At 40.8% G+C, this 12,343-nt stretch overlaps 1 protein-coding gene across 12 annotated transcripts in view; it reads right to left on the minus strand.

The window, feature by feature from the left end:
- Positions 1-12,343, minus strand: part of NRXN2 (neurexin 2) — a gene marked incomplete at its 5' end in the record, with an annotated part of 790,596 nt that overhangs the window by 313,798 nt on the left and 464,455 nt on the right. For all 12 annotated transcript variants that reach the window (XM_056527422.1, XM_056527430.1, XM_056527429.1 and 9 more), the window contains 1 exon segment: positions 10,466-10,585. In XM_056527422.1, the coding sequence (XP_056383397.1) occupies positions 10,466-10,585 (120 nt within the window).

A 12,343-nucleotide genomic window follows, 5' to 3' on the forward strand; every position in this document is an offset into this window, starting at 1 on the left:
GGTCCATAAGCCCAGAAGCCTTTGTTGAGCTGTTATCCTGCTGCTCTGTATGTTAGTCATACAAGCTTTCAGGTAGGAGAGTTCCAAGGTGTGTAAGGGGCCCACTGTGCATCTGTCCATTTTGGTAGGGTATAAATGTAAGCATTATTATTAATTACTGTGGCTATGGATGTGCGGGGACAGCACTTGAGTTAGTCAGGGTGTCACCCACCAAGGGGTGTCATCCAATCCGGTCCTCACCCCCAGCACCCTCCTAGGAACGCCACGGCTCCATAGACTTTTATGGCCAGCATGTAACATAAACTTTTAATGAGCTGCTAGTTCATCTTGTAAATCAAAGGACAGAAATAAGTTGTAGTAAGAAGCATTTTTCTCTGATCAGATATATTAGAAAGTTTATCATATTCACTTGTTCTATTGATTTACGCACAGTTTGTTAAAACAATGGTGGCCATTCAATAGGGTTTTCTGGGCAAAGTTTATTGATGACCTATTATCAGGATAGATCATCAATACCAGATTGGTGCCTACATCCTGCACTATTTCTGATTGGTTGTTTGTCAGAGCCTTGGCGCCAACATACACAATAAAACAGAGCTGGAAGTCGACAGCTCCATACATGGACTAGTGGCTGGGCAGGGTGACTGCAGCTCAGTATCCTTCAGTGGATACAGAATGATCCATACAGCGTACTGAACAATCTTCTGGTTGCGCACACTAGGCAGCCAAACAGCTGATCGGCAGTGATGCTAGGTGTGAGTAATCCCTGATTCCTAATATTGCTGACCTTTCCCAAGGATAAAAAATTAATTTTGTCTGGAAAACCTCTTGAATATTGGCTGCAATATAATCATTGTGTAGAATGAGCCATAGAGAAAGTTTAATGCCCCTGTACAATGTGTTGGGCAGTGAGCTTACAGGAATAGAAATTACCCATTATATGAAGAATTTTCCCCATTAAAAGTCTTTCACATCGAATATGGGACACACTGTTTCTTGGCATTGTTCCACATGTACTTTTTCGCAGCCGATAGTAAAGTAAGTGCTACCACATATTACAAGAAAATGTAATAAACAGTAACTTCCAACTTACCTCAGGCACACTTCTATAGTTCAGAATCTATTGCGCTAAGTGCCATAGACATAACAACCATAAAATCTTTGATGATATGTTTTAGATCTCTGACCAGCACAGACTCTGAGTCACTTCATCCTGAATGCACTAAGCCTCTAATACAGCCATGTTATCCAGCTGTTAAAGGACCAATTCCTCTAGTGCTCTACAAAGGCCCTGTAATGTACCTAGCCAAGTGTCATGTAAGGCTGTGTTCACATCACCTTTAGCGTGTATGTTTGAGATGATCCCAATATTAAACATATCCATAGGTTCCATTGTCAGACAGAAGCCGCAATTGTTTTTTTAATGGTATTTAAAGGGGTCATCAGATTTAAAAATATATAAATAAATAAAAAATGCCGCAGAAGTATATAGCACTTACTTGTCTGCCCTAGATCTGAGGGGGGTCTTAGTCCTGTACTTTCTGGTTGAGTAGTTTTTAGCACTACAGTTCCCAGAATTCAATGGTTTCCCTCAGCCCCTTATCACAGTTCTCCCACAGCACTCCTGCCAGTTCCCCACCCAGAGCTGTTGTAGAACATCTTATTTCACAGTAGACTACAACATAGTGATGTTGCAGCACCTGCTTTTCATTCTCTGTCTGGTCTTCTGCCTGTGACATTGCTAAGCATACAGTAAACACACCTTACTCTCCCTAAATGTTTTAATAAAGATATACGGTATATGTACATTTATATATGACAGAGATGGTGATGTAGCTGTAGGGGCTGTCCATAGGTAGTGACATCACTTAGAGTGAGAGGCTGGAGCTCCAGCCAAACCCTCTGAGACAGCAGACGATGATGGGAGGCTGGGGAGCTAGCGATAACCTCCCACTGACAATGAAATAAGTGAACTTGCTGTCAGGGCTGAATCCCATAAAATTATGGCGAAGTCAGTACAATATGTCATACCACTAAATTAGTAAGTTTTTTTTCTTGGGGTGATTGTCCTTTTTAAAGGGGTTATCCAGCAAAAGAATAACAGAGCATATTTCATTGAAAACAGGACCCCACTTGTCCGTAGGTTGTGTGTGGTATTACATCTACCGGAATACCCCTTTAACAGATACTTTGGGAAGTTCTATCTGCGATCATTGTCTATTTATGGAGCTTCCTAAGGTTAGGTTTCCATGCAGTTTTTTTTTCTGGTGTTTTTTGGATAACTACCACTGCAAATTTTGAGCCAAAGCTTAAAGTAATGAGAAATATAAAGAAAGGACTTACACTTCTCCTTCCTGTTGGATTCACCTTTGACTTTGGCTCCAAAACTGCAGTGGCAGCTTTCCAAAAAAAATGCTAGAAAAATACCTGTATGGAAACCTGGCCTAAAGCAGCAATGCAGGAACTTCATTTCTTTAAAGGGGTACTCCTATGGAAAACTTTTTTTTTTTTTTAAATCATCTGGTGCCAGAAAGTTAAACAGATTTGTAAATTACTTCTATTAAAAAATATTAATCCTTCCAGTACTTATTAGTGGCTGTATACTACAGAGGAAATCGTTTTCTTTTTGGATTTCTCTGATGTCACGACCACAGGGCTCACTGCTGACCTCTGCTGTCCATTTTTGGAACTGTCCAGAGCAGAAGAAAATCCCCATAGCAAACATATGCTGCTAGGTGATACATTCCCTTCAATCTCCACATTATTATTGTTGACCTTAAAGTCAGTAAAGGATTGGTTCACACTGTTGTTGTGCTTTGACCCATTCAGTTTCTGTTCAGCTTTTCTTTTTTTCACCGAACAGAGCCTGGACGGGTCAGCGCATAACTGGCAGAGCCGTGTCTCAACGGATCACACTGAATTGAATGAGGTCTGTCAGGGGTCGGCTATTTTTGTAGAGTTGAGTGAAAAAAAGTATGGATATGCAGTATTTTTTCTCCACTCCCAAAGTCTGTCCTTCCAATGGACTTAGTGACAAAGCACCATCAACAGCCATGAGAACATGGCCTAAGATGTATACATTAATACAGATAATGTTATAATAGTTATTTCTGCGAACACTAGGGAATTTAAACAAAATGTGGCAAAAACCGTATTTTTCGCCGTATAAGACGCACATTTTCTTCCGCTAAACTGGGGGGGGGGGAAGTTGGTGCGTCTTATACGGCGAATACACACACCTATCGCCATCAACGGCCGGGACCCGCGGCTAATACAGGACATCACCGATCGCGGTGATGCCAAACTGACCGCTGCGTCTGAAGGGAAAGTAACACTAACCCGGCTGCTCAGTCGGGCTGTTCGGGACCGCCGCGGTAAAATCGCTGCGTCCCGAACAGCTTACAGGACACCGGGAGGGACCTTACCTGCCTCCTCGGTGTCTGCTCCGTGCCGGGATCCCCTGCATGGCCGGCGCTCTCCTTCGACGTCATCACGTCGTCGCGCACGCCGTCCCGTCATCCAATAGGAGTGGCATGGGTAGCGACGTGATGACGGCGACGGAGAGCGTGGATCCCGGGGAAGAAGACGTCCGGAGCGTCGGAGACACCACGGGGAAGCGGCGACAGCAATTGAGCGACATCCAGGGCAGCCGTGACGGGTTCGGAGCGGCGGGGTCATGTGAGTATAACCTCCAATATCAGTGGTCTTCAATCGCAGGTTGAAGATCACTGTTGGGTTCAGAATCTTTTTTCAAGATTTTGCACCTTTAAAATTGGGTGCGTCTTATATGCCGGTGCGTCCTATAGGGCGAAAAATACGGTACATAGAAAAGGCTGTAATTATTTTCTGGAATATTAGTGGAAGAAAGAGTTATTAATTTTATAAGCACTGCACTGTTAAAATGCTTTCATGGTAACTTACAAAAAAAGTTTTCCTCTGAAAAATAAAGCATAAAAATGTTACTTCTTGGATCCTAACTTTTCTTCTGGATAGAGGAGGGGGTGTAAAGTCTATAAATTGTTTATGCATTAGAAATAAAGTTCATGAATTAAACATTCACTGCGGTACAGGTTATTGTCTAAAAATGTAAGATATAGAAGGAAAGAAGATCTAGCTGTACTGCGGAGTGGACATGAAACGGATAATAGTCTACAAATTTAAGATATTTAGAGCAAAATTAGGACAAAACTAAAATGTTCAACGTACGGCGGTCAAAGACTTCCTACCCACATAGGAGATGATAATAATTAGTTTAATGTACAGTAGAGATGTCTGAGAACATCACACATGAAAGACAACTGTGACTGTACTAGTGTGAAGCCGTCATCAGGACATGGGCATTTTAAACAAATCCATTATGTAGTATTATACCAAGATTTTTGATTTATTAACTAAATAAAGAAAAAGTTTACCTATAAAATGGACACACGATGATATCAAATGCAATAGATTTTCTATAAACTAAAGGCAGGTATAGAAAAATCTATATCAAAACACATGTAATATAGAGGAGAGATAACACCTTATATGAGATATCGTATATACTCGAGTATAAGCCGAGTTTTTCAGCACGATTTTTCGTGCTGAAAACGCCCCCCTCGGCTTATACTCGAGTGAACTCTCCGCCTGTCAATCCCTTTTCAGTGGTCTTCAACCTGCGGACCTCCAGATGTTGCAAAACTACAACTCCCAGCATGCCCGGACAGCCATCGGCTGTCCGGGCATGCTGGGAGTTGTAGTTTTGAAACATCTGGAGGTCCGCAGGTTGAAGACCAATGCGGCCTTCGTCATCATCCAGACCACCCTTTAGTTTTCTACTCACCTCCCCTTGGTGGGAAGGAAGGGTGAGCTGGTCCGGGCCATCTGTGCTGCAGGGACCGTCCGGTTGGGAGGGTTAGTCGTTCGGGGCTGTCCATTTTCCCCGGGAGCCCCTCTTCTCCGCTCCGGGCCTAGTGACGTTGCCTTGACGACGATGCACAGGGACGTCCCTGTGCGTCGTCGTCAAGGCAATGTCACTACCATAGATGGCCCGGACCAGCTCACCCTTCCTTCCCACCGAGGGGAGGTGAGTAGAAAACTAAAGGGGGGGTCTGGATGATGACGAAGGCAGCAGTGGTCTTCAACCTGCGGACCTCCAGATGTTTCAAAACTACAACTCCCAGCATGCCCGAACAGCCGATGGCTGTTTGGGCATGCTGGGAGTTGTAGTTTTGCAACATCTGGGGGTCCGCAGGTTGAAGACCTCTGAGATTGACAGGCGGTGATGATGAAGAGGGGGGGGGTGATGACGGGGGTGACAATGACGGGGGGAAATGATGACGGGGTCTGGATGATGACAGGGGGGATGATGACATGGGGGGGGGGATGATGTATTTTCCACCCTAGGCTTATAGTCGAGTGAATAACTTTTCTTGGGTTTTTAGGGTGAAATTAGAGGCCTCGGCTTATATTTGGGTCAGCTTATACTCGAGTATATACGGTAAGTCAAAATACATGTAAGAACACAGACCTGTAAGTAGTAATAGACAATCCAAAATACTGAGCCATATGCACTTCATGTGCTGCCATTTGGTACTGTATAAGGCTATGTTTACATTATGGAATGTCTGGGCAGATATTCCACAGAAAATGGCGGCGTTAGGACCACTCAGAAAATGTGTCCTCCCCATAGACGGCAATGCATTTCCGAGTATATTCCGGAATTCCGAGCTGGAATCAGAGTTTCTGTGACAGATCTGCGCTGTACAGCAGAATCACACTGAAAACAATGTGACTCTGCTGCAACAGAGTTTCTGAGCGTAAATGTTTCTGCCAGATTTCACAGAATTCCACCATGTACACAAGACCTTACAGAGATATTCTCACGTAGAACCAATGCATTTAGAAAAGAATTCTTCAGCAAAGTGCAAGTATGTCTGTTGGATTTCTACAGAGAAAAACTCCTTATGCCACCCATGAAATCAAATATGGTGGTACAATAGGGTCCGGTACCTTTCAGGACTCCATTGAAATTTTCTTTCAGGACTCCATTCAATTGGGAGATTGGAAAAAGGCTCTAATTCCATAATTACATAGTTTGTAAGGTTGAACAAAAAAACTTAAACCCACTTGGTGTTTTGGTGGCATTTTTAAACTCTTCCTTGGTATTCTTTGGGCTCAGTGACAGTTTTCCAAAAATAGCAGCATGTTAAGACTTAGGCTAAGTCTCCACTTTTTTTTTATTTTTTGGGGGGGCATTTTGCCAACAATAAAAACACCAAAATGGCCCCCATGGCATTTTTTTTTATTGAAAAAACGCTGCTGACAGATGTTGGCTATAAATTAATGAAAAAATGCCAAATTATTTTTCCACTTTGCGTTTTTCAGTTTTTTCACTCTTTTTGGGCATTTTTCAGCTCCTTGGCAGTTTTGCTAAGTTGCAGCATGTTGAGCCTATGGGATTTTTTTCCTCTGAATACATGGCGTTTTTCTCCCATTTTTGCAGGTGGTTTTTATTCTTTTTTGGACTTTAGCGATACAAAAAAAGTGATGGAGATACCCTTTTTAATCAATTTTTGTAGGGTACTATTTAAAAAAAAAAAAAAAGATACAGTAGGGATGAAAAAATTGTATTTAACAAAATGTTTCTTTTTTATAACAACATTTTAATAATAATATATTTTTATAATTAATTTTGTAAAACTTTTTATTAGTAATGTATTTTAATAATGTGTTGAATAAAGTGTGTGCATGTGTTTTTAACTTTTTTAACTTTTTTTCTTTATTTTTTAAATTGTTTAAGTAGTACTACTATGTTTAGTCTGATCCATGATGGAAATAGTACCTGTAGTAATAGACAGATCGCCCTGGGTGTCACTTCTGACACCTGCTGCGATTGTCCTGTATAATGTATAGATGTGGGTGGCTGCTCTTCTATGGTCCCCTCAAATTATTCATATTTCCTTCAGAGAGCTATGATTGGCCATATAGTTCCAGCCAATCTCAACTCTCTGAGGGAAATATGAATAGGTGTATATAGATATACGGCAGTGCAGGGGACCATCTAAGAACAGCCGTGCCGCCCGCATCTGTAAATTATACAGGATGATCTCAGCGGGTGTCAGAAGTGACACCTGCTGAGATCTATCTATTAATGCAGGTACTACAGCTCCCAGCATGGAGCAGAGTGTGCTCCATGATTGGAGCAGTAGTTCCTGCAGTTAAGGATAGATCACAGCGGGTGTCACTCCTGACACCCAGCTGCGGTCGTCCTTCATCCTTCTGAGACGCGGAGCAGCTCTATCCAGTGCTCGCATCTCTGCACTATACTCCATACAGTTTATACCAGTAGTCTCCAGACTGCGGACCCCGGGCTGTTGCAAAACTAGAACTCCCAGCATGCCCGGACAGCCAACGGCTGGTCTAACACCATAAATAACTTATATAATCACTGAGGCGAGTCACTCCCTATTACCAAGGTCTTGCCACTATCCGTAGGGTACGTGACCTCTCATCAAATGACCTTTAGTGCCTGCATTCCATTGATGATAATTGTCGCCATCATGGCTTAAATTGATTTTTCACGCTAACAACAATCTGGAGATAGGCCTGTCACTGCATGTGAAGGGCTCATTGACGTCTTCTACATAGGAACAAATGGCCTCCCACTGTCAGACATTATTAAATGTCATAATGGCATCATCTGCGTCGTATCAAAGAATCCCCACATGTAAACATTCTCCAGTCACATCTTACAGGTGAGCGGCATATCAACACCGCTTGCTATCTTTTATCTTTTCACATTGTTATTATTATGTCTTCACATACAATTGTTAAGAAGTGCAAAATGGTGTACTTACCGTACGTACATTGGCCATTACTTATATTATTTAATGTTAATATTGAATTAGACACATTTATTTTATTTACATAAAAAAAGTCTTGTGCAATCTCAATAGTTTGTGTTGTAGAAACCCCAAAACATAAAGATACTTAATGTACACTCATTGACAAAAATAAATAAAAATGATAGAAAATATCAGCTGGAAAACTCAAGCAGTTAGGTCACAGGCAAATATGTAAATGTATGCAAAGGTGTGGTCTGATTGGACACTGGGTTTTGCCACAAGAAGGCTTCCCCGCTGTCATATAAAAAAAAAAAAAAGCTGTCAGAGGCTACTTTTGGATAGTGTACCTCTTGGAGACAGATCATTGGCTGCTAGACATGTCTCTACGACATTTTGCCCAGTTGACAGACTTCATTGGACTGAGAGAAGCACCCTATCTAGGTTGTTTTGACCAAGCTGATTTGAAAGTTCTGAACCGCCCACACTTTATAAATACTATCACCTTACACTAACTAAACGGACCTGACGAAGAGAAAAATCTCCTCTGGAAATGCATTGTCCTGCACACCCTATAACTGTGTAACTAATATTGCCTGTGTATACCATTGGTACATCGGAAATAAAAGGTTATCACACTACTTGTGTCTTTCATCCGGTGAAGCGCAGAAGAACCAGTAGGGTTTTGGGTCCATCCCCTGCCAGGGACACCCGCAACCTGCTTCTAGCCTACATCCCCGACCGCTGCCAGCGGTACCGACGGACAGAGGCTCCCGGAACCTCGCCGCACACCATCTTTGAGCGCATCCCAGAGTTGTGCCTGGACATTTGCACAACTCCAAAAGGTGATCGCATTTCTGCCAATTCTTTGCGATCACTTGTTGATTTATAAAGGTAACGGCCCTATCAGGGCGCCATCACTGTACTTTCTTTTTTCATGTACCCCCTTAAATGTGCAACAGGATGCCATATGGAACCTGTATGCCTCCATACCCAACTGTTTCTCATCTCATATCCAGGCTAGAGGCACCTGACAGGGTACTGGGTACTACAGCCTCCATGTATCTCATCTTTGTCTCAACTTGTATCCAAGCTAGAGGCACCTGACAGGGTAATAGAGCCTCCATGTATCTCATCTGTGTCTCATTTTGTATCCATGCTAGAGGCACCTGACAGGGTACTAGAGCCTCTGCTCATTTATACAGTGCTCCCAAATAAACTTGTCCCTTTGCTCTAATATTGTAATCTCTTATATATAACATCATAACATTCAAAATTTTTATTTTATTCCAACATTCCAACAACTCCTTGATGTGTTATTTATTTATTATTGATTTTTTCTTTTTTGTCAATGAGTGTATTTCATGGTAAATGGGACAAAGCAATACCACACTACTATAGTACTATAGCCAGGGAAAAGAAGTATATTTGAGGCAAGGTTCACACTGCATTTGGCAGCTACAGTCAGTATGTCATGAATTCTATAGGTTTAACATGTCCATAGATTTGTATATTTAGTACGGATGAAAGAAGACATGTCCATTAAGCTTAACCAAAGGTCTGGAGAAGAAGATAAAACTCTTTTATCCCCATTTTGATCTAAATAAATCCTTAAGATATAAAGCAATCTGCCCTGAAAGAGAAAACTCTCCCTCCAGATCCAGAGTAGTGATCAGACTGGATCAACATTTAAAACAGGTATTCTACACATGCACTAGACATAGGCCAATGCCAGGGTAGTTACATAAGCTTGAAAAATGTATTAAATAGTCGCACCCAATGGTGTGCCCATATATAGTGTGAACCTTGTACAATTTTTCATTTTCAATATATATATATATATATATATATATATATATATATATTTATATTCATTGCAATAATAATGTATATATTCATTGCAATAATTTGATTCATGGTCTATATACAAATGAAGCATAGCATGTTGGTAAAAGCAAACTCATTACATTTCATATATTTGCAATTGACTTTCTTAAGTTGTATATACATGTTTTCCTATTTTAAATTTATTCTGGAATGTTTGTGGATTAAAAGGGTTTTCTGGACAATCCTCAGTTGATAGATGGGTCCTGTCACTCTGTGTAATAGACATTAAGTGGCTGACAAATGCGCCAAATGGACAAGGAATCGTTTGTGTTGCCCTTCCCGGAAAAAAAGTTGAGCCTTGTTATACCGATCTACAAGATCAGCAGCACTCATTTATAGTGTACATCGGCCCATGCAATAGGGCCCTAAGGGGTCGTGCTTATAAAAAAATTCTGTTGCAGAGGAAATTTGTTTCATCTTTATAGATGACACATCAACAATTGTTCACAGGGACTTCTTTAGGTTGTGTCTAACTAATGTTTTAGTTATATTATCAGTTTTTGTAAGACTGATTATTCTTATCAGTCATTATGGTTATCCAGGAGAGTTAAACTGAACTGAAGCCAATATAGATATAGGAAGCTCTAACTAATGAAGAAGCTTGATAATCTATAAAATTGTACGTGGTTGAAACTGGAACATATTAAACATTTAAATACTGATGTAAGATTTTATCTAAATATATATATATATATATATATATATATATATATATATGCCTGTTTGTATTTTATGTAAGATCTTAGAAGACTTACGATCATTGCAAATGGGTCCTCCATAGGAGGTCATAGTGCAGTCACATATGAAGCCATCCCATTGTTGTAGACATACACCCAGATTACCACAGGATTCCTCGGAGCATGTGGTGCTGGGACCTGCAAGTAAAATAGACAACATTTTGTATTATTCAGAACATCATCTATGCTCATTCAAGTGGCATTTACTGCCAATGCATATTGTTTAAAATACATGTATTATGTATGAACTCTTGTAGGACAATAGTAAGCTTAACTAGCTGATAGGTGGTGGTTCAACTATTGGGACCCGAGTAGTGGCAGTGCTCAAGCTCTTCAATGTTTGGAAGTCCTCTAGACAACAAATGTAGTAGCGGCTGAGCATGCATGATCCAGCTCAATTCACTCAACAGACCAATGATTAGTTTTGGGTGCGAATATTCGCATTTGAATTTTTATTGCGAATATCGCAAATTTGCGAATTTTGCAAATATATTCGATATATATTCAAAATTACAAATATTCACTTTTTTTCGCATGTGCGCATATTCACATATGTGAATATTCGTATATGTGCATTTTCGCATATGTGAATATTTGCATATTGCTTCTTTTCACTTGTGGGCCAATTAGAATGATGCAAATACACTTGTCAGAGGTTATCAACAACATCCCTAGCAACCAATAGTAAAGTTGCCCACCCCCTCACTGTTTTCTTCCTTGAATAGGAGAATATGCGAATATAACGAATACGCGTAATTCGCGAATATAGGACGAATATTCGCAAAATATCACAAATTCGAATATGGGCAATGCCGCTCATCACTACCAATGATGTCCATTATCCTGATTGGTGGAGAAGCCCAGAGGCTGGATCACCACCCATCAGCTAATCAATCAGCTAGTTATCTCATATTTGATGGATAGGGGATTACGTTTCATCTTGGGATAACCCCTTTAAAATGATTGGCCAGGAAAAGAAAACTCAAGCTAAGTTCTTCCAAAAACAGCATCATCACCGTCCTCTGGTTGTGTATGGTATTGCAGCTAAGTTCCTTTGAAGTAAATGGAGACAAGTTGTAATACCACACAGAGAGGTCAGGTGTGAGACTGTGTTTGGAAGAAATTAGTTCTGGTTTTCTATTCCTGGATAATCCCTTTAATACTAATGGGAATTCTAAACCAATGCTACAGTTTGTGACCCATTTTTTATCTTGTCTGGGTCCAGTATTCCCCATATAGTTACTTTATTTAGCAACATTAATTGATATAATATTGTGGCATGCATCTGTATTTTGGCATGTTGTGCCTGAGCATAGCAATAACTTTGATGCATTTACATCACATAGCACAGGGGAAGTTTGACAGGTCCCTGTCCGTAGCACACAATACTCATTGATGCCCCTGGGGAGCAAAAGCTAGCCATTCTGGTCTTATCCCAAAGAAGAGACTACTGAAGCACTGATAAGGATCGTCCGAGGGGAGGCTTTCAAATGTGATTGACTGTGCTGCTATATATTTTGCTAAGTGTCGGCATAAGAAAATATACACAACACAGAGGATGTTGGTATACACTCTTTCTTAGAAGGAAACTCAGCAGTTCCCCAAAGAGTTCTGTTTAATACAGGAAGTAAATTTGTTTTTTGCATACAAAAATGAGGAGGGTTAGTTATGACATCAAAATTACCATGTTACTTTTTGATTGGTTGTTTGATTATTGTGTCCATATATATTAGCATATCTAGTGTACATTAATTTCTTGGCAGAAGTTTATCTGCTGGGAAATTCCGTGACCGCTTCCGTGGCTTTGGTCACGCTACACACTGCACCACTTGCACGGCACATGGCCGTTTTTTCCTATATTCTCCTCCGCACCAGTCCTATTAAATTCTGAGGAAG

Source organism: Hyla sarda, chromosome 6 (genome assembly GCF_029499605.1).
Source record: "Hyla sarda isolate aHylSar1 chromosome 6, aHylSar1.hap1, whole genome shotgun sequence".
NCBI classification, from domain to species: domain Eukaryota; kingdom Metazoa; phylum Chordata; class Amphibia; order Anura; family Hylidae; genus Hyla; species Hyla sarda.